Source organism: Myotis brandtii, unplaced genomic scaffold (genome assembly GCF_000412655.1).
Source record: "Myotis brandtii unplaced genomic scaffold, ASM41265v1 scaffold504, whole genome shotgun sequence".
NCBI classification, from domain to species: Eukaryota; Metazoa; Chordata; class Mammalia; order Chiroptera; family Vespertilionidae; genus Myotis; species Myotis brandtii.
Genome location: NW_005369217.1, coordinates 2,003,611 through 2,024,295, shown reverse-complemented (window position 1 = coordinate 2,024,295; position 20,685 = coordinate 2,003,611). Strand labels below are relative to the sequence as shown.

At 37.4% G+C, this 20,685-nt stretch overlaps 2 protein-coding genes across 2 annotated transcripts in view; one reads left to right on the top strand and one right to left on the bottom strand.

Moving 5' to 3' along the window:
• AKAP3 (A kinase (PRKA) anchor protein 3) overlaps nt 1–14,604 on the top strand; it is a 32,214-nt gene extending 17,610 nt beyond the window's left edge. Inside the window, exons 6-7 of the mRNA XM_014548351.1 lie at nt 4,673–6,979; nt 14,227–14,604. Coding sequence (XP_014403837.1) covers nt 4,673–6,979; nt 14,227–14,382 — 2,463 coding nt within the window. The 3' untranslated portion in view covers nt 14,383–14,604. The remainder of the gene's footprint in view (nt 1–4,672; nt 6,980–14,226) is intronic.
• Nucleotides 14,605–17,156: 2,552 nt separating this feature from the next.
• Nucleotides 17,157–20,685, bottom strand: part of DYRK4 (dual-specificity tyrosine-(Y)-phosphorylation regulated kinase 4) — a 32,505-nt gene continuing 28,976 nt past the window's right edge. Inside the window, exons 12-13 of the mRNA XM_005877014.2 lie at nt 18,193–18,368; nt 17,157–17,526 (exon numbers count right to left, since the gene is read on the bottom strand). Of these exons, the coding sequence (XP_005877076.2) occupies nt 17,282–17,526; nt 18,193–18,368 (421 nt within the window). The 3' untranslated portion in view covers nt 17,157–17,281. The remainder of the gene's footprint in view (nt 17,527–18,192; nt 18,369–20,685) is intronic.

Sequence of the window (20,685 nt, the reverse complement as noted above, 5' to 3'; positions counted from 1 at the left end):
GGAAGAGACTGGACAAAAATCGTGCACCTATGGATGAGGACAGTGGGTGGGGAGTGAGGGCGGAGGGTGGGGCGGGAACTGGGAGGAGGGGAGTTATGGGGGGAAAAAAAGAGGAACAAATGTAATCTGAACAATAAAGATTTAATAAAAAAAAAGAAACAGAAAAAAAAAAGAAAGAATCAGCAAACTTTAAGATAGGAAAATGGAAAGTATTAAGTCTAAGGAACAGAAAGGGAAAATATTGAAGACAAGTGAACAGAGCCAAAGGGTCCTGTGGGATACCATCAAGCAAACAAGCGTATACACTGTGGGAGTCCCAGTAGGAGAAAAGAAAGAGAAAGGGGCAGAGAGAATATTTGAAGAAATAATAGCTGGAAACTTCCCAAATCTGATGAAACATGAAACTAAACATCCATGCAATTCAATGAACTTCAAGATGAACTCGAAGAGACCTGCATTGAAACACATTATAATCAAACTTTCAAAAGACAATGACAAATGGATCATGGGTAGAAGTGATATTTGTCACTTCTAGGCCTGGACCACAAAAGCCTCCTATCTAGACCTTTACTGTCTCTGTCGTTCCTCATACACAGGCTTGAAGAAAAGGTTCTGAGGCCAAAGAGAGGGTGAAACCATGAAAAGCAGAACCTGGGTCCCCGAGTCACTGCAAAGACAGCTGCTCTTTGAATGCCCTCTCTAAGCAAAGTGATCAAGACACTATTTTGTCACACCACTGAGTTGATTTAAAACTAGCATTACCCCAAATAATAGATTTTGCCTGTCATTTTGTTGCCAGCCTAAGTATCTGACTATCAAAATGCTTAAAAGTTCATCTCAAATGTCACTTCATTTTTAGTTACCCAGCCAAAATTATCTGTCCCTCTTCTCATATTAAATATATCTCTTTTAATTATTTTATAGCACTAATCACATAGTATTTAATAATATTTATGTTCATGTTTTGTCTCTACAATAGATTGCATATTTCTTTCACCTTTGTATGTTTTACAGTGTCTATAGTGTGTTGTACACAGACATGATATACATGTTGCATTATACAGGTAGTTTGTGTTACACATCATTTGTCTCCCCTAAATCACCTCGGCAGTAGCAGGCCATCAGGTTGGTCCTCTTGGTGGTTAGCATCTACTTTGAAACCTGATTTTCCATCTCTTGAATGCTGTCTTTGCTCTGACTCCACCACCTTTTCTCTGTCACTTTCTCAGGCATGCATAAGGGCAGCTTTCCCCCCCTAAATCTTCATTGTAAAGCTAAATTCTGTCCATTAGGAAGTTCCCACCTGTTATTGACCTTTGGTTATGAAAAATAATTTTTAAAAGATTTGTGCATGCATATGAGCATAACCAATGGACATAAGACACTGGGGGGTAGGGGAAGCCGGGGAATTGTCAAGGGCGGGGAAAAAAAGGACACATATGTAATACCCTTTGTAATACTTTAAGCAATAAAAAAAAATAAAACATATTAAAAAAAAAAAGAAAGATTTGTTACAGGAGCTCAGTAGTTTCCCCACACTTCCCACCTGGTCTGACAGGAATGAATCATAAAACACATCCCTAGCCATACTGTCTTTCAGAACTTCTCTTTCCACCCAGAGTACTACTTTCCCATACATGCAAAAAGTCAGGTTTCATCCCCTAGTGCTTCTATAGCTAGTTAACTGTGTCTTACTGCATTGCCCTAAAGATCAAGTTTATTGGCTTCTCTCTTCTCTTAACTCTTTTGAGGTCTAATTTTTATTTGAAATATTTAAGTGGTATTAGCTATTTTATAGACACCACATTAAGTGTACAAGTTATTTTGTGCATATTATCTTATTTAATCTCATTTAATCAATCATGAAAACATATTTAAAATAACAATTACCATATGAACAGCAATTCCACGTCTGAGTATATATCTGAAGAAAACAAAACCACTATCTGGAAGAGATATCTGCATCCCTATGTTTTTTGCAGCATTATTTACAGTAGACAAAACATGGAAGCAGCCTAAGTGTCCATCAGTGGATGAATGGATAAAGAAAATGTGATAAAATGGGATATTATTCACCCATAAAAAAGAAGGAAATTTTGCCATTTGCAACAGTATGGATGAACTTTGAGGGCATTATGCTAAGAGAAATAACTCGGAGAGGGAAAGACAAATACCATATGATCTTATATGTAGAATCTAAAGAAAAAAAGAAAGAACTTATAGATACAAAACTAGTTCATTGTTGCGAGGGGTGGGGTTGGGGGTACAAAATGGGTGAAGGTAGTTAAAAGATACAAATTTCCAATTATAAAATAAGTAAGTCCTGGGATAGAATGTTCAGCATGGTGACTATAATTAATAATATTGCATTGTATATTTGAAGCTCACTAACAGAGTAGATCTTAAAATTTCTCATCATAAGAAAAAATAATTTGAACTATGTGTGGTGATAGATGTTACTAGATTTATTAGTGATCATTTTGCAATATATATAAATATTGAATCATTATGTTGAACACCTGAAACTATTCTAATTTATATATCAATTATATCTCAATTAAGAATAATAAACTTTAAGCCATATGTCAAACGTAAAAACAGAAACACAAAACTTACCTGTCCAGAAATCAAAGGGTTCCTCTCCTTCCAAATGGCACAAAATTATTGATTTTAAGACAGGCAATAAATGCTAGCAAAACAGATTTTCTGTTGTGTCTTACCCAACAGAGAATAGAGCTCTATAAACCATAATTCATTAAAGAATCACCAAGTAGCGAGACAATAAAACCAATTTCTTAATCATTACTGCTACTATTTAACCAAAGTGAAAATCAAAATTAGTGGAGAAGAAAATTAAAACTAGAAAAACAGAATACCTGCATAGTTCCATTTCCACTTGGCATTTATCTCTGAGGGCCAGGAAGCACCTGGTACATTACTCTCATGATGACATTTATGTCTGTTAGGTGAGCATGTCAGACATCTTGGCAAAGATTTCCAAAACTGTTAAAAGGTCATTTTCAGAGAAAGGTGAAATAATGACTCTCAGAAATATATAAAAATAAACTCATGTTAGATATTTTATTTAACTTATTAACAAAGAACTGGTGTGGTTCAAAGTACAATCTAAGAAAAAAAGACATATTTATAGATTAGGAATATTGAAGTGAATGTGCAAATGGAAGCACCTTTTCTACAATGTATCCTTCCCTGGCCAAAATTATTGTGTGTATAAACAACAATTATATCTCATTGCTATCAGTTGTCTACACTTTACAGAATTGTAAAATAGCTCTAAGAGAATTAGAATCAGAAAATGTGGAAGGATATGCTATAAATTATGCATAGTTTTCCACTGAAGCACAAAATTTCCCTATAGTGCCCATATAAGGATAATCAACTAGGAAGACTTTGAACCAAGCACTGTGGCCAACAGGCAGCTTAAACCAGCCCTGCAGAGGACTGTACAACTGCTTTCCTCTTCTTTCCAAGTCATCAAAATACAGCTGCGGGTAGAGCACCAATTTTAGAGTAGGATCTGGATTTGAAAACTAACCCTCATAACGTAGTAGCTGTGAGATGCTAGTGAATTTATTTGACTTTTCTATGCCTCAGTTTTCCTACCTGTGAAGTTGGATGAGTGATATCTACCTTACAGGCTGTGTATGAGGATTAAATTAAATAATGTGTGTAAAGCACTTAGCACAATGCCTGGCAAACATAGTATTTAACAAATAGTAGTTAGTAACTATATGACACTTGGTAATTAAAGTACCAAATTAATCTTTAAAGATGGGCAATACTTGTTATTCCAGGAGCTATAACTCCAATAATTACAATGATCTTTTACATTTGATAGTGAATAGGGTAATTTTATATACATTCTTATTTTAGCTTGTGTTCAAATGAAGATTATAGATTACAAAATATAAACATATAAGTATGTGCATGTGCTTATCACAGCTAGTGTCCACCAAAGAATCTGTATTCCCTTAAAACTAATAAATTGTCCACAGGTATTAACTCCTCAATTATAAATCAGATTTTTAACTTAAAGTGCTATTAAATAGTCCTTCGGAAGTCATTTAGCATATCCAGATTGTGCTTGTGTAGCCTGGCAAAGTGATTAACTATGCACAATTATCCTTGAATTTTATAATTTTTTGAAAACTATATTTTGTAATAAGAGACCTAAATAAAAACAGATTAACCATAGGAAATAGCGATTAACATTAATACAAGAAAAATATGCTTTAATTCAAATGCTAATTCAGCTGTGAATGTGATAACTGTCAGATCTTAAGGATACATGTTGTTAGATGCAATGGCTGAGAGCATGGGCTCTGGAGTCAGACTGCCAGCGTGGGAATTCTTGTTCCATCAATGATTAGCTGTATAACCTCAGGTGAGTAGCTAAATCTCTCAGTTCTTCAATTTCCTCCTCTGTAAACTATGAATAATAAGAGTTCTAACATTTAAGTTTACTATGAGAGTAATATTAAATGAGATAATAGTCAAAATAGTTGGAACAGTGCCTGATAAATAGTAAGCACTTAATAAACATTGGTTACTTTTATTGTGATGAAGAGGAGTTCAGGCTTGAGCAAAGTGACCATTTTTGTAACTGATCTTTGAGTTGTCCTGAATATCCCCTATGTTTACTTTGTTGTAGTCGGATGAATACTTGTCTGTTTTTAAGGAAGCCTCAACTGATCCTGTCAGAGTGCTCAGCTGGCTCCGCAAAGACCTGGAAAAAACTACAGCAGGGTTCCAAAGTGTTAGGTTCAAGCCTGGAGAATCTTCACCTGATGGGGAAATGACCAACTCAGAAGACCCACAGAAGGGTTTCTCTGTGGACTACTACAATACCACCAACAAGGACAATGCAGGGAGATTTCATTTTGAGATGACTCACAAAGAAAACCCTCTCCCAGGTTCCAGTGCCCAAGATGATAATGGGAGTACAGTGGATGAAGTTTCCTTCTATGCTAACCGCCTCACAAATTTAGTCATAGCCATGGCCCGCAAGGAGATCAATGAAAAGATCGATGGCTCTGAGAACAAATGTGTCCATCAGTCAGTGTACATGGGGGATGAACCCCCCCCTAGCAAAAGCCTGAGTAAGGTGGCATCAGAGCTGGTGAATGAGACTGTCTCTGAATATTCCAAGAATACTACCTCAGATAAGGTTCCTGGCTCTGGTGACAGAGTCTTAGAATCATTGCAGAGTCCCTCAAATTTGAGATACAAGACCACCCTGAAGATCAATGAATGCAAGGGTCCAGATGGCAAACCTAGTTCTAAGAAGTCTTTCTTCTATAAAGAAGTGTTTGAATCTCATAATGCAGGTGATTCCAAAGAGGGTGCAAGGTCCTTACCTGGGGAGAGAAAAATGTTCAAAGGGCAAGAAAGGCCTGATGATTTTACAACTTCTGTTAGTCAAAAGATCATGACCTATGCTAACAGTGTGGTGTCTGATATGATGGTCTCCATAATGAAGACTCTGAAAATCCAAGTGAAGGACACAACCATTGCCACCATCCTGCTGAAGAAGGTACTACTTGGGCATGCAAAAGAGGTAGTCTCAGATCTCATTGACTCCCTCATGAAGAACCTCCACAATGTCACAGGGACCCTCATGACTGATACAGACTTTGTCTCGGCTGTGAAAAGAAGTCTCTTCTTTCATGGAAGCCAAAAGGCCTCAGATATTATGGATGCTATGCTGTGGAAGCTATACAGTGTGATGTTTGCCAAGAAACCTCCTGAGAATATCAGGAAAACCAAGGACAAGTCTGAGAGTTATTCCGTGGTCTCCATGAAAGGAATGGGTGGTCCTAAAAACCAAAAGGTAAATTTTGCAACAATGAAATCTGAAGGTAAATTGAAGGAAAGAATGTACTCTCCTCCATGCAAACCAGAGAAGACTTGTGTTGAAACTTTGGGTGAACACATTATCAAAGAGGGCCTGAGTTTATGGCATAAAAGTCAGAATAAAGAAGGAAAACCTCCAGATTTTCAGAGTGCAACAACTCCCAGCAACCAGTATGACCCTCCTCCAGACTTTCCGCTGGAATATCCTCTGGATACTTGCAATTTCATCCCCCCTGTGCATCACCTAGAGAACCCTGAGAATTTTATGTGTGATTCAGACTCCTGGGCCAAGGACCTGCTTGTATCTGCATTACTTCTGATTCAATACCACCTGGCCCAGGGAGGAAGCATGGATGCACAGAGCTTCCTTGAAGCTGCTGGTAGAACCAACTTTCCTACCAACAAGTCCCCTGTAGTTTCTGCTGAGACCAACCTTAAGTCTTCACATATGGAAGGTAACCAAGAAGAAACAGAGAAGAAGGATCTAATGAGTGTTTTCTTCAACTTTATCAGGAATTTACTTGGTGAGACCATTTTCAAGAATGACTATAGCTCTGAACCCAAGGTGCCAGAACAACCAATAAAGGAAGACCTATGTGAAAGACCTGTACCCCCTTGTCCCATCAAAGTGAGTGAAGGTGATGAGTCTGGTGGTACTCTTGCTGGGCTGGCCAAGATGGTCACGAGCCACATGAATGGGCAGATGATAGAACATCTGATGGACTCAGTGATGAAGTTGTGTGTCATTATTGCTAAGTCCTGTGACTCTCCCTTGGCAGAGCTGGGAGATGATAAATCTGGGGATGCCAGCAGGCCAGCTTCAACCTTCCCAGATAGTTTCTATGAGTGCTTACCAGTCAAGGGCACAGGGACAGCAGAGGCTGTCTTGCAGAATGCCTATCAAGCTATCCATAATGAATTGAGAGGTGTATCGGGACAGCTCCCTGAAGGGTGTGCATCAACCAAAGTGGTTGTCAGCAATCAGAACCTAATTGATACAGTTCAGAACAAGCAACTCCAAGCCGTACTTCAATGGGTAGCTGCCTCTGAGCTCAATGTCCCTATTTTGTACTTTGCTGGTGATGATGAAGGAATCCAAGAGAAGGTAAGGAAGAAGAGTCAGAGGAATTTGGAAATATTTATTAATGGTTCGTTGGGGGTTTAAGTTGTTTTCTTTCTAAATGGGAAGATAGGCACAAGAAGAATGGGGACAGTAAGAATTTGAAGATCATGCCTCTTGGCAGAAATAATGGGTAAAATAAAATTATATTTTGCCCAATAAGAGTCACTTTAAAGGGGGAAGAAGGAGGTATATGATAAATCAAATCTGATTCTTTTTTCTGCATATATTGGTGGGATTGCATAGATGAGGAACTCCAAGATACTTGGTAAAAGACTCAGATTAAGGTCAGAGCTTCAGGCTGAATTTTGGATAGGACAGCATTGCCCAACGAATGAGAAGGGACTGCTGGGAAGCACTCTAGGGATGTGTTAAGGCGGGGGGGGGGGGGGGGGGGGCGGGGGGTTTGTCAAGGGCAGGGGGAAAAAGGAGAGCAGGTGGCATGAAGGATCTAGATTGATGAGCTTTTCAAAACTTTCATTATTCTTTTAGCTGGTTGTCTAGGAGATATTGGGGATTTAAAGGGATTTGATAAATAGCATCCCTCTTCTCCTTGCCCTAAGTTCTGAATCAGTTGGAAAAATAAGACTAAAGAATAAGGCAAATGGGTCCGGCCGGCATGTTTCAGTGGTTGAGCATTGACCTATGAACCAGGAGGTCACAGTTTAATTCCTGGTCAGGGCACATGCCCAAGTTGCAAGCTCAATGCCCAATAGGGGGCCTGTAGGAGGCAGCCAATCTGTGTTTCTCTTTCATCAATGTTTCTATTTCTCCCTCTCCCTTCCTCTCTCTAAAATCAGTAAAACTATATATATAAAAAGAATAAGGCAAATGGGAAATCAACTTATCATTGTTATTACTGATAAAGATAAGGCCTTGGAACTGCTCACTGAAGGGAGATTTTGAGTCTGGAAAGCATGAACACTTACGCAAGTTGCTGCCTCATGCTATTGTAGAGGAATTAATAAATAGAGACTATCCTCACCAGACACACACACACCACTTTAGGGCTTTTGATTCTTGTGTCTCAATTGATAAAAGTGGAACAATGGTGGTTAACAATTAAATAGTAAGGGGTGGCAAAAGAGGCTGGGATTATTTATTAAAATAATTCATGCTCATAGAAACCAGAGGATGTGGAGGAATAGGCTTTGTCTGTTTAATAAGTGGCATTAGAAAACCTTGCAACTGGGTTACTTGGCTTATCTGATGACTGAGAAGACACAGGATTTGATAGCATCCAGATTAGGCTACAGTACACTAAACCTAAACAAGAAAATACCTGATCTGGAGAAGGCTACTCAAAATGTGGCCTATTTGAACCAACAACATTGGTATCAGCTGGGAGCTTGTTAGAAGTTTAAAATCTCAGGCTCCACTTCTGCCCTACTGAATCAGAATCTTCATTTTAGCAATTTAGCAAAATCACCAGGTGATTTGTGTGTACATTCGAGTTTTCCAATCCTACAAATATTCCTAAGAGTTCTTAGCAAAATGTAAAGTGTCTCTGTCGCTACAGTTTTACAAGTCTGTAAAACAGCAATTTATAGAGGGGGGCTATATTCAAAAAAGCTATAGACTGATGAAAAATATAAAAAGAAGCATAGCTCTTATATGTACAATGTGTGAAACAGGCTTTTGTTCCATTGCCATCTCTTAATTCAACCCATTGTATATAAAATACATTCTGGTTTTAGATTATTTTGAATTAGAATGTCTGTAACATACTTATCTAAACTGGGCACAATAGCCTTGTAGTCCTTCCCCTGTACACACACACAAGCACACAATACCCAAACATCTTTTCCCATTTGTAAAGATAAAGACGGTCATCTATTTTATTAAAGGAAAAAATGGAAAGGACATCCAAACTTCAACTAATGAGGCAATTTTCGTTGAATATCAGTATAATTTTAAGAACAGTTGGATGAAGTATACATCAAAGAAACTTCCCAAAAGATAGATTTGAAATTTTGGGGGGAAAGAGATTTAATTAATGTATACAAATATTCTCATGCTGACTTGAACCCAGTAACACTGGGATGTCCATGAGCCCACTTCCTTTAAATAAATTTGTATCCATTTTTTAAATAGGTAATGTGTGCATAGTTCAAAATCCAAAGGCACAAAAGGATGTACAGTGAAAACTAGGGTTTTTTTTCTTCTCATTCTTATCTCCCATCTTGTTGCTCTCTCTGGAGAAAACTATTGTGATCAATTTCTTGCTTATCCTTTTAGAAATACATGTGCATACACAAGTAAGTACTTATATGTATGCATCTCATTTTAAGTCTCAAATGATAATAAGATATATATAGGTGTCCTAAAAAATGTATACACACTTTACAGCTGATAGCTCAGTTGTTGTTTCTTTCTTTTCAGATTTAACCCATTGAAATTAATAATTATTCAAAGTATATATACATTTTGGGGGGGACACCATGTATATCCTGTTCTGCAACATATAGAGCTGCTGCATTCTTTTTAATAGCTGCATATTACTTCATTGTATGAAGGTGCTGTATTTAACCACTTTCCCATGTATGGACATTTCAGTTGCCAATATTTTGCTACTATATGCAATGCCATGTGCACAGAATTCAAATGTATCTGTATATGCTAAATACTTAGAAAAGGATTCAAGATCACCATAAATGTCTGTTTGTATATATATTTTTTCTGTTTGTATATTTGATATATATTTTCAAATTGCCTTCCATAGAGCTTGCACCAAATTTGCATATCTACTAAAACAATATAAAAATGCATGTTTTCCATATTTTAATCAACAGTGAGTGACAAACTTTTGATCTTTGCCAAGTGTTGCCTTCCTTTGTACTTGGCTTATTAGGAATGAGGGTGAATATCTTTTTAATATTTAAGAGCCATTTGAATTCCCTTTTTCGTGGATGAATTGTTTATACCTTCAGCCCATTTTTCTGTTGGGTTGTTGGTCCTTTTCTTGTTGATCTGTAGGAGTTTTATGTATAAGGAAATTAGCCTTTGTGATATTAAATACAGTTTTTAATCATTTGTCTTTTGGTGTTTTGTTTATGCCATATAGAATTTTTTAAATGTTTACATAGTCAAATCTAAGACACTTTTTTCTTTTATTTTTCCTGGATTTTATGTCATATTTTGGAAGACATTCTTTACGCCGAGATATTAACAATACTTTCCCATGTTTTCTTCCAATGCGCAGTATTTTTTAAAAATTTTAAGACTTTGATCGATTTTTATTTTTATATAAAATATGAGGTAGGAATGCAATCTCTTATTTTTTTTCAGATGGATACCTACCTTTGGTTCTTTTTCTGAACTTTCTTTTCTGTTTCATTGAATTATTTAACTATTTACTATTTTAATACTATTTAAATTAGCACAACATTTTAATTACTGTCATTCTATAATTTTAAAAATATCTGATAGGACTAGACTCCTTATTTCTCTATCTCAGAATTTTCTAGGCTCTTTTTCTCAATTTGTACCCCCAGCCTCAGGTAACCATTAACTGGATTTCTATCATAGATTTACCTTTCCAAAATTTTAAACAATGAAGCTATAAATATATAGTCTTTTACATCTGGCTATTCACACTTAGCATTTTGTTTTTGAGGTTTATCCATGTTGTTGTATATAACAGTAGTTCATTCCTTGGTATTGCTGAATAGTGTTTCATTATATGGATAAACAACATTTTGTTTATTCATTTACCAATTAAGGCACATTTGAATTGCTTCCACTTTTTTGCTACCGTGATTAATGTTAATATGAACATTCATATACAAGTTTTTTGTGTATATACATTTTCTTTTCTCTTGGGCAACAAGGAGTTGAATTGCTGCACTTTGTGGTAAGTATGTCTTCAAAAACTGCCAAACTGTTTTTCAAAATGGTTGTACCATTTTATATTCCCACCAACAATTTAGTTTCTCCACATCCGCATCAACACTATATATTATAGCTATTATGGTGGTATATATAGTGGATTTAATTTGAGCATCTTTTTATGTGCTAATTAGCTCTTCATATATGTTCTTTGTTGAACTGTTTATGCAAATCTTTTGTCCATATTTTGACTGGGTTGTTTTCATCTTGTTATAAAGTTACAAGAATTCTTTATATATTCTGGATACAGGTTATTTATCAAATATACTGCAAATATTTTCTCAGTATGTTTTTTTTTTATTTTACTTAATGGAGTCTTTTGAAAAGCAAAAGTTTTAATGGTAAAATCTAATTTATCACTTTTTGCTTTTTATTGCTTGTGTTTTGATGTTGTAGCTAATCTTTGCATAACCCAGTGGGTTGGTTCTCCACTGGAGGAGGCGGTTTTGCCCCCAAGGGACATTTGGGAATGTCTGGAGCTATATACTGTTGTCAGAACTAGCAGCAGGATTGCTACTAGAGTGTACTGGGTAGAGGCCAAGGATGCTGCTAAGCATTCCACAACGCAGAGGACAACCCCACAACAGAATAATCTGGCCCATAGAGTCAGTATTGCCAGATTAAGAAACATTGACACAACCCAAGGTTATGAAGATTTTCTTCTTTTTTTAACTTCAAAATATTTGATAATTTCAACTTTTAGGTATGTGATCCATTTTGAGTTCATTTTGTGTATGATGTGAAGTAGGGGTCTGATTCATTGTTTTGCCTGTGGATATGCAGTTTTCTCAAGACCATTTGTTGAAAAGATAAATGGATATCTGGACCTTTTGAATTATTTTTCCCTTCATAAAAATTAATTGACCATAAATGTTGAGATTCAAGCTTTTTTTTTTAAATAGGTGTTTTTGTGGTACATCTTTTCCCGTAATTTTACTTTTAACCTACCTATATCATTTAACCATTCAAAGTGAGTTTTTTGTAGGTAGCATATAGTTGGGTCATACATATATATGTATGTATGTATGTATTGATTTCAGAGAAGAAGGGAGAGGGAGAGATAGAAACATCAATGATGAAAGAGAATCATTGACTGGCTGCTTCCTGCATGCCCCACACTGGGGATCGAGCCCACAACCCAGGCATGTGCCCAGACGAGAATCGAGCCGTGACCTCCTGGTTCATAGGTCAAGCTCAACCACTGAGCCACACTGCCGGGTGGGTCATATATATTTTTTATTCTGACAATTTATGTGTTTAGACCATTTACATTTTTCTAATCATTGATATGTTTGGAGTAAGGTCTACTATTTTAATATTAGTTCTATTTTTCCTTTCTATTTTCCTTCTTTTGAATTATTTAAACATTTTTTAGTATTCCATTTTAATTTATTTTTACTATATCTCTTTGTGTAGTTTTTGTAGTGTTTTTTTCCCCCTAGGAATTAGAATATACCTAACTTTTCAGTCTATGTAAGATAGTTACCACTTTAACTGGAATGTAGACATCTTACCATTTAGGCCCCTTTACACTTTCCTCTATATTTAGTTATTTCATGTATTTACTCCATGTAGATTTAAAAAACTTTCATACAATGTTATATTTACTTTCAACCATAAAAGTATTTTATAAAACTGAAATTTTTACTATTTGTTGTTCTTCATTTATTCTCACTGTTCCCAGTTTCCTTCTGATATCACTATCCTTTTGTCTTAAGAACTAGAACATATTATCTGACAATGAATTCTCTCAGTTTTCTTTAATCTGAAATTTTAAAAAATTCTTTATTGTTGAAAGTATTACATATGTCTCCCTTTTCCCCCATTGACTTCTCCCTGCCCGCTCCCTGAAATTTTTCTTATTCCTGAAGTATATTTTTACTGGATGTAGAATTCTGGTTTGAAAGTTCTTTTCATTTAGTGCTTTACTATGTCATATCCTTCTGGTGTCTATGGTTTCTGATAAATCTGTTGTCACTCAAATTGTTGTTCCCTTATAATATAGCATTTCTCTATGGCTGCTTTTGATTTTTTATTGTTTTGTTTTGTTTTAAGCAATCTGATTATGACAAGTCTTAAAGTGAATTTCTTTGAGTTTATCTTATTCAGGTTTACTGAGCTTCTTAAATTTGTTATGTCTTGTGGCAAGTTAGGGAAGTTTTCATCCATTATTTCTTCAAGTATTTTTCTATACCACACTTTTCCTCCTCTTCTAGGATTCTCGTGACATAAATGTAAAACATTTTGTATTGTCCTACAGGCCCTGTAGTTCTGTTTATTTTCTTAATCTTTTTTGAAGTTTAATCAATCCTATGTTTTTCAGTGTGGCTAATTTCCATTGTTCTATCTTCAAGTTTACTGATTTTCCTCTATCTTTATTCTGTCCATCCAACGAGTTTTTATGTTGAATTTTTTGTTTTAGTTCTAAAATTTCCATTTGGTTATTCTTTATGCCAAGACTTTTTGTGTTTCCATTTGTGTCAACAGTATTTGTAAGTACTTTAATTCTCACATGGAAATTTTCCCTTCTGAAAGAGCTCCTGATATTGGCCTGCTTCCTTGCTCTTTGACTTTTCATCATAGAGTCAGGTGCATAATGTACAAAATAAAAATTAGGTTACTTTAGTTTGTTGCTGCTATGATTCCAGATGAATGGCAATCTACTATGTTCATATTAGAACAGTTGCTTTGGATATTTTTTCTCATTTTATACTTGGAAAGAAAACTAAACATTGATTCAGAGACTTGGGTATGAATTTTGCCCTTGCTAATTTCTAGCACTGACAAGTCTCTTCACCTCTCTGGGAAACATCTTCATGAAGATGTTTTAAGCAATCTGATTATGACAAGTGAAGGTTGAATGGATCTTTGAACTGCAATCCTTCTCTAACACTTGAGGGGTCTCTTGTCTGTGGGGCATGGGACAGCATCCACATTGTCCTTTAACATATTTCTCTCTTGCCCTTGTTGGTCTTGGGACAATGATGGGGACTGCTTGATGATATTACGTAAACTTAAAAACACTGGAATTCTTAGAAAGCAAGAATACCATTGACCAAACAGCCACTGGAAGCAGGAAGATTTTAGTCTAGAAGGAAATTAGATTTTCCATATCATGAACAGATGGATGTTAATATCTTTTTAAATTGAAGGTGATATAACCAACTTTCTTCTGACAACAGTTCAGTAAACTTTACAATTAAGGAAGTCTCAACATCTACTTTGAATCCCTTCTGCTGACGTTTCTCCAAGTCTACCTACCTCTTGTTCTAGCCTTGGCAGAACCTTTCTGGCCTGTTCTGGGATGTTCTGCCCTCCACTACTGTTTTCTTTCCTTTCCACAGCTACTTCAACTTTCAGCTGCCGCTGTGGACAAAGGACGCAGCGTAGGGGAGGTTCTGCAGTCAGTGCTGCGCTACGAGAAGGAGCGACAGCTGGATGAGGCGGTGGGAAACGTTACACGGCTGCAGCTGCTGGACTGGCTGATGGTGAACTTGTGATGGGAACCCACCCACTGCTTTCCCCTTTTCCAGAAGTGGGCCCAGCCTTGCCCCCTCCCTTCATTTTCACTTCCACAGCTCCCCTCTCTATATCCTCACAGAGCCCTAACATTATCTTCATCCCACTCACATCAAAGACATGTCATCTTATGCTAGTCACTGGATTTTGCAGATTTTCCTGTCCATGCGAGCAAGGACATAAAATAAAATAAAATTACATTAAAGGGCTCCTGTGTATGGTTTCCTTGGGATCCAATGTGCCACAACCTTTTGCAGTGGGGGTTCAGGATCTGAAGAAGGGGCCTCACACAAATGAAAATGCTAGACAAGAAATATGAATTTAGAAGGCTTTGGGGGCCAGGAGTATCTCTTTCGTGAAGAGTACACCAAAACTTTGGCCAATCCACTTTTTATTCAGTTTTAGATACACATCTTGCCCTCAGTAAAGCACAGCAAACAGGTAGCAGACAGACCATCTCAAAGGTCAGTAAAGATCAGTAAAGATTTACTTTGAGGCTATCAGGTCAGGAAATTGCTTCAAGCCATCGCTATCTCAATATGGAACAATTGGTGCATAGCTTTAACACTGCTAAAGCTCAAGGTTCATCAGCCTTCCGTGTTCCTTGATGCACTCTCATGATAGTATTGACAATGGATGGCTTCCCGCACCAATGGGGCAATAAGGTAAAGAAATCTCAGGGATGAAAATATAATCAGATGGATAGCATAAGAAAATGTATCCCCCATTCTGTCACAATTTGCAGCTCCCCTTCTTTAAAGTGTTCCCTAAATATAGGAAGTCAGAATTTATCAACTCATTTCAGTCTTCTATAACCATGCAAATTGGGAAATATTTTTAATGTCCAACCTAAATCATTCTAATTATAGTATCAAGGATTTGGCTTCAAGGACAAAACTGTCCACCTCAACTTTATCCATGGTTGAAGATAGGTCGAGAAGACTCGAGATTTCTTGCCAGTTCTGTACCTTCCTGGTTATAAGACATGGGACAAGTTACCTCTCCCATGATACTGCTCTGACTTAACCCCTAGACTGCCGGGGAGTGCGATCGTGCTCCTCCTGTCTTTCGCCAAAAGTGCCGGGAGTGCTATCGCGCTCCTCCTGCAGTGTCACTATTAGATGCTAGTAGTTCACTCTTTATTGACAGATGGCACCTAAGTGCAGATTACTTATGATGCCGAATGTTTGTAGTTCTAAAATTGACCACTGGCATTTATCTGCCTAATTTTTTACAGGTACTACGATTTTATGAAGTTTACTCAGATTTTGTAGCCCTAAAACTTTGAAATAGTGTCCAGTTCTAAGTCTGCTTTTATTAGTGATGACGATATTACTAAATATGTCAATTCTTGCTGTGAAGATGACGATTTTGTGGAAGATATTGGAGAAGGGTGTCCCTCTAGTTTAACATTATATGTTTTGTTCAAAATTTTTTTTCTACTCGTATTTAATAAAACAATCAGCAAACAATATATGTTAAAGATGAAAACAAATGTAGTAAAGGTTTTCTTAAATTTTTGAATATGTAACTTTTACTTGCGATTCATAATTTTTTTCCTAAACTGCTGTAAAATCAGCAAAAATGCCTTGGCAATTTTAGCATAGTTTCTAGGATATTGGTTGGCACTCAAAGGGTTAATGTCCGTATCACCCCATTTAAAAAGCATTTTGTTTTTATCCTGACCTATACAATTTTATATTATTGATCCTTCCTTCTAGAAACTTTCTCCTCCTTTGGTTTCTAATTTTCCTGTCTCTTTGGAACTCTACTTTTGTCAACCACTTGCATATTTATCTTTCCTAGGACTCTCTTGACCCTCTGCTATTTTCACCCTGTATTATCTTTCCTGCCTGACTTTATGCAAACCCATAGCTTCAGTTCTCTGGTGTGTCTCTTCATAGAATATTACACAGTGATTAAAAGGAAAACTATGAAGCCAAGTATATTTTTCATGTCTATGGCATTACGATCTTGAGTTTTTTGTAAAATTTTATAGGTACTAAAATTACAACATATAGAGATTATGTACACATTAGCTAAGGACTAGAAAGGCAAAAAAGTAAATGAACTTAATTAGACTATGGGAGTGGTGGGTGGACGAACACATCCTGCTATTGTGGTCCTAGAGAAGCATCAGACTTGGTGCTATCACTTGCACCAGCATCTCAGTATGGACTTGTGACCCGTCTGGCCAATCAAGGATCCCAATATCTCAGACATAGTGATTGGTTTAAGACCAATCATTTCTAAAACTTCCCTGGCAGCAAGGAAGACTGCATATTTGATTGGATGATAATGATAATCTTAACTCTGGGCACAGCTTATCTTCAGAATGAGGTTAACCATAAAAAGAAGCAAGGTTAAGATGTAGAGGGAGTCTGAGCCCTATGAACTTGTTTGAATTCCTAGATTCTGCTGTGCCTGAAACTACACATACCCTTCTGATTGCCCAATTATATAAACCAATAAATGTCCTTTGTTGCTTAAACTAGTTTGAATTCAGCTTCTCTCATTTTCAAACAAGAATCCTGTCATGGGCAAAAAAAATTTTTAGAGTTCTATTAGTGATGATATAACTGAGTGTTTAACATCCCCTCCACACACACAAACCCATACAAACACACCCCCATTGCTTTATCTGGTTGAGGGCATAAGGAGGGAATATAGATGCAAGGACATTCTCTCCCACCCCCTCATATCAGGAATCATGCCAACTGGCCATGTGAATAGAGTTGTTTTTGTTTTGTTTTGTTTTGTTTTGTTTTTTAAACAAACCTTTATGCATTAAAAACAACAATCTTATGTATTGTACAATATAAGTGTGGTCTCTAATACAAATCATTGGTGAAAAGGAACAGGACACGCCCTCAGCAGAGGTCATACAATAGGTGGTAAAATGCTTGTGTTCTTGGGGGAGGAGTTTTTGCTTTGTTGCTCTGTGGAGGTCTTGGACTCCTCTGGCCTGACAACTGCCTCTGGTTTACTGGAAGCTTCTGCTAGGTGAGGCAGCTGGACAACTTCAGCAGCATGCTGGAGAGAGCCCTGCTGATCACCTGAATTTTGAAACTGCTTGGTGGTGCCATCTTTTATTTTGTGTATGGTCTCTTTGATAATCACATCTGCTGAAGGAGAGAGAAGACAAAGGAGCAAGTGTTCAAATGTGAATTCTAACTGTCCATTAGCAGGAAAATTCTGGACAAAATGATATTAAATCAATTAATTTATAAAGCACATTCTATGTGGCAGGCCTTCTTCTAAGGACTTTATATTTACTAATTCATTTGATCCTTTCTCCACAACCATAGAAAAAAGGCATAACTCTTATTCTCATAAATGGAAAAACTGAGATACAGAGAGGTAAGTAAATTGCCCAAGGGCCCACACCTGGAAAATGAGAGGGCTTGAATTTAATTCCAGGCAGTCTACTTCCAATGACCATGTATATAACCAGTAGTTTATTTGTATATAAAAGATACTAATTCCATGATCTGATAAAAATTCAAAAGGTAATTATGGGGCTGCAGAAAAGGACACAGTGGGGGAAAAAAGTAGCAGAAAGGGAATTGAAGATAAGATGAAAAATGGAAAATCCTAACAACAAGGTAGCAAAAAAGGGCTACAACCAAGTTTCCTGAAAGGAACATCCCAAAAGTAAGAAGTGGCAGGCCAGTAGTGATGTAGCCAGAATAATTATCCAAGGTTGAGTTCAGAGAAGCTGACATGCAATCCTCCAGAGATGCCTACCTCCTGGACTATGAGAAAAAGATTTGTTATTTGAGGGGCAGTACCTTTTTTATCCAAATGGTGATGCCCTTGAACCTTGTCTTTTCTTGCCTCAGAGGATAAAGGGAGATTGAGTTTCCTCAGGGTCTGGAGCCTGGGCCATGTTTTGAGATTCCGTGAATCATGAATCCAAGCATGCTTGAGAGCCTGGTCAGGGGTCATGCGAAGAGAAGGTTCCCATCTACACACCAACAAAGCCCAGCATGGATTATTGCTTTATTTTTAATAATGAAACATTTTCAAAGACTCCAATAAAAAATCTAAATAAGGAACAATATAAATGGTTCATTTTAAAAAGCCCATTTAAGCTATGTAATAACTCAAAGATACTAAAGAACAGAGATTATTACATATAATTTTAAAGTATTGGAAACAACTATTGGATAATAATTTTTGGTAAATGTGTATGACAAGCCAAGGAATGTAATAGAGTTCAAGTCTCCCAGAGTTCTAGAAATTTCCTTATAAGAAATATAGGAAATCTTAACCAATGGGATTTTGGATTTGTAAACTAAGAAGATCAAAACAAAAAGATGCTTAATTTTAATTCCCAAACTACAGAATTTGGACCTACAAATATATCACAAAGAATATTATAGCATGGCTGGTGTTGTCAGTGGTTGAGCATCGATCCATGAACGAGAAGGTCACGATTTGATTCCTTGTCAGGGCACGGGCCCAGGTTGTGGGCTCTATCTCCAGTAGGGGGCATGCAGGAGGCAGCCGATCAATGATTCTCTCTCATCATTGATGTTTCTATCTCTCTCTGAAGAAAATAAAGCATATTTTTTAAAAAAAGAATATTATAGAATGATAGAATATCCTGTATAATAAAGAAGTAATATGCAAATTGACCATCACACCCTCATAAAATGGCTGCCTACAACCAGGCTGGCAGGGGGGTTAGTGAGGAACAACCAAGTGACTGAACAAGCAGGCTGCGTAGGGTGACCAGGCTGGCAGGGGGGCCATGAGGGGCAACCAGGCTGGCAAGGGGGGAGCAGTTAGGGGTGACCAGGCCAGTGGTAGGGGCAGTTAGGAGTGACTAGGGGTGACCAGGCTGGCAGGGGGGCAGTAAGGGGTGACCAGGCCAGCAGGGGAGACAGTTAGGAGTGACCAGGCCAGCAGGGAGGGAGCAGTTTGGGGGGCAGTGCAGGGCGGTCAGGCCAGCAGGGGCAGGAGGGCAGTTAGGGGTGACCAGGCAGGCAGGCAGGAGCCAGTGGTCCAGGATTGTGAAAGGGATGTCCCGGATTAGAGAGGGTGCAGGCTGAGCTGAGGGGACCACCCCCCATGCATGAATTTCGTGCACCGGGCCTCAAGGTAAGATTATAAGGGACTTGGATATAATCCAGCCAAAATTCTAATGCAGTAACAAAATACATTTGACAGAACCCCTAGCGTGGAATCATCCTGTTGTCCTTGAGTAATTTTAGTGGCAAGGCACTAACTCACAGAACCACATTTTTTTAAAATGCCAATTATTTAGTTTTTCATTTTTATTAAGCCAAAATTCACTTCCTCAGAATTTTAAGCCTAGTAACTTTGACCCAGGTCATATATTATGATATATTATGCTACCCATCAGCATTATATGGATTGAGACAACTAATCCATCTTTTATAATTATGCAAGTATCTGAAAAACATTTACACTACTAACTGCTGATCATATGATGTGGTTTCCACCTTCCTAGATAGGCAATTTCAGTTGTTGTCTAACTGCAGGTCATTATATCCTAGACCAGTGATGGCGAACCTATGACATGCATGTCAGAGGTGACACGCGAACTCATATTTTTGGTTGATTTTTGTTTGTTAAATGGCATTTAAATATATAAAATAAATATCAAAAATATAAGTCTTTGTTTTACTATGGTTGCAAATATCAAAAAATTTCTATATGTGACACGGCACCAGAGTTAAGTTAGGGTTTTTCAAAATGCTGACACGCCGAGCTCAAAAGGTTCGCCATCACTGTCCTAGACTCATCAAGGCCATACACAACTGAAATTCCCAGTTTTTGGCAAATAAACTGCTATTAAGCTACATCTGCCCTCTTCTTCTAGACTTCTAGAACTAGAGTTAGTCTATAAAACCTAGGCCAGCACTTTACATTCACCACTGTTAAATTTGTTAAAAACTTCTAGTCTCTCATGCCAAGATTTGCTGATTAGCAAAATATGGAGTGATGAAGTAGTAGGCTCCAGTAATTTGACTACTTCTTGCTAGTTGTGAGCAACCAGCCATTTGCACTAAAAAATAATGTCTTAAAACCAAGATGGCGGCATAGGTAAACACCGGAAATTGCTGCCTCGCACAACCACTTCAAAAATACAACTAAAAGACAAAACGGACATCATCCAGAACCACAGGAAGGCTGGCTGAGTGGAAATTCTACAACTAGAAGGAAAGAGAAAAGCACACTGAGACTCAGAGGAGGTGCAGAAGTAAAGTGCAGAGGTACGGAGGCGCACGCGGCAAGGGCTGGCAACTGAGGAC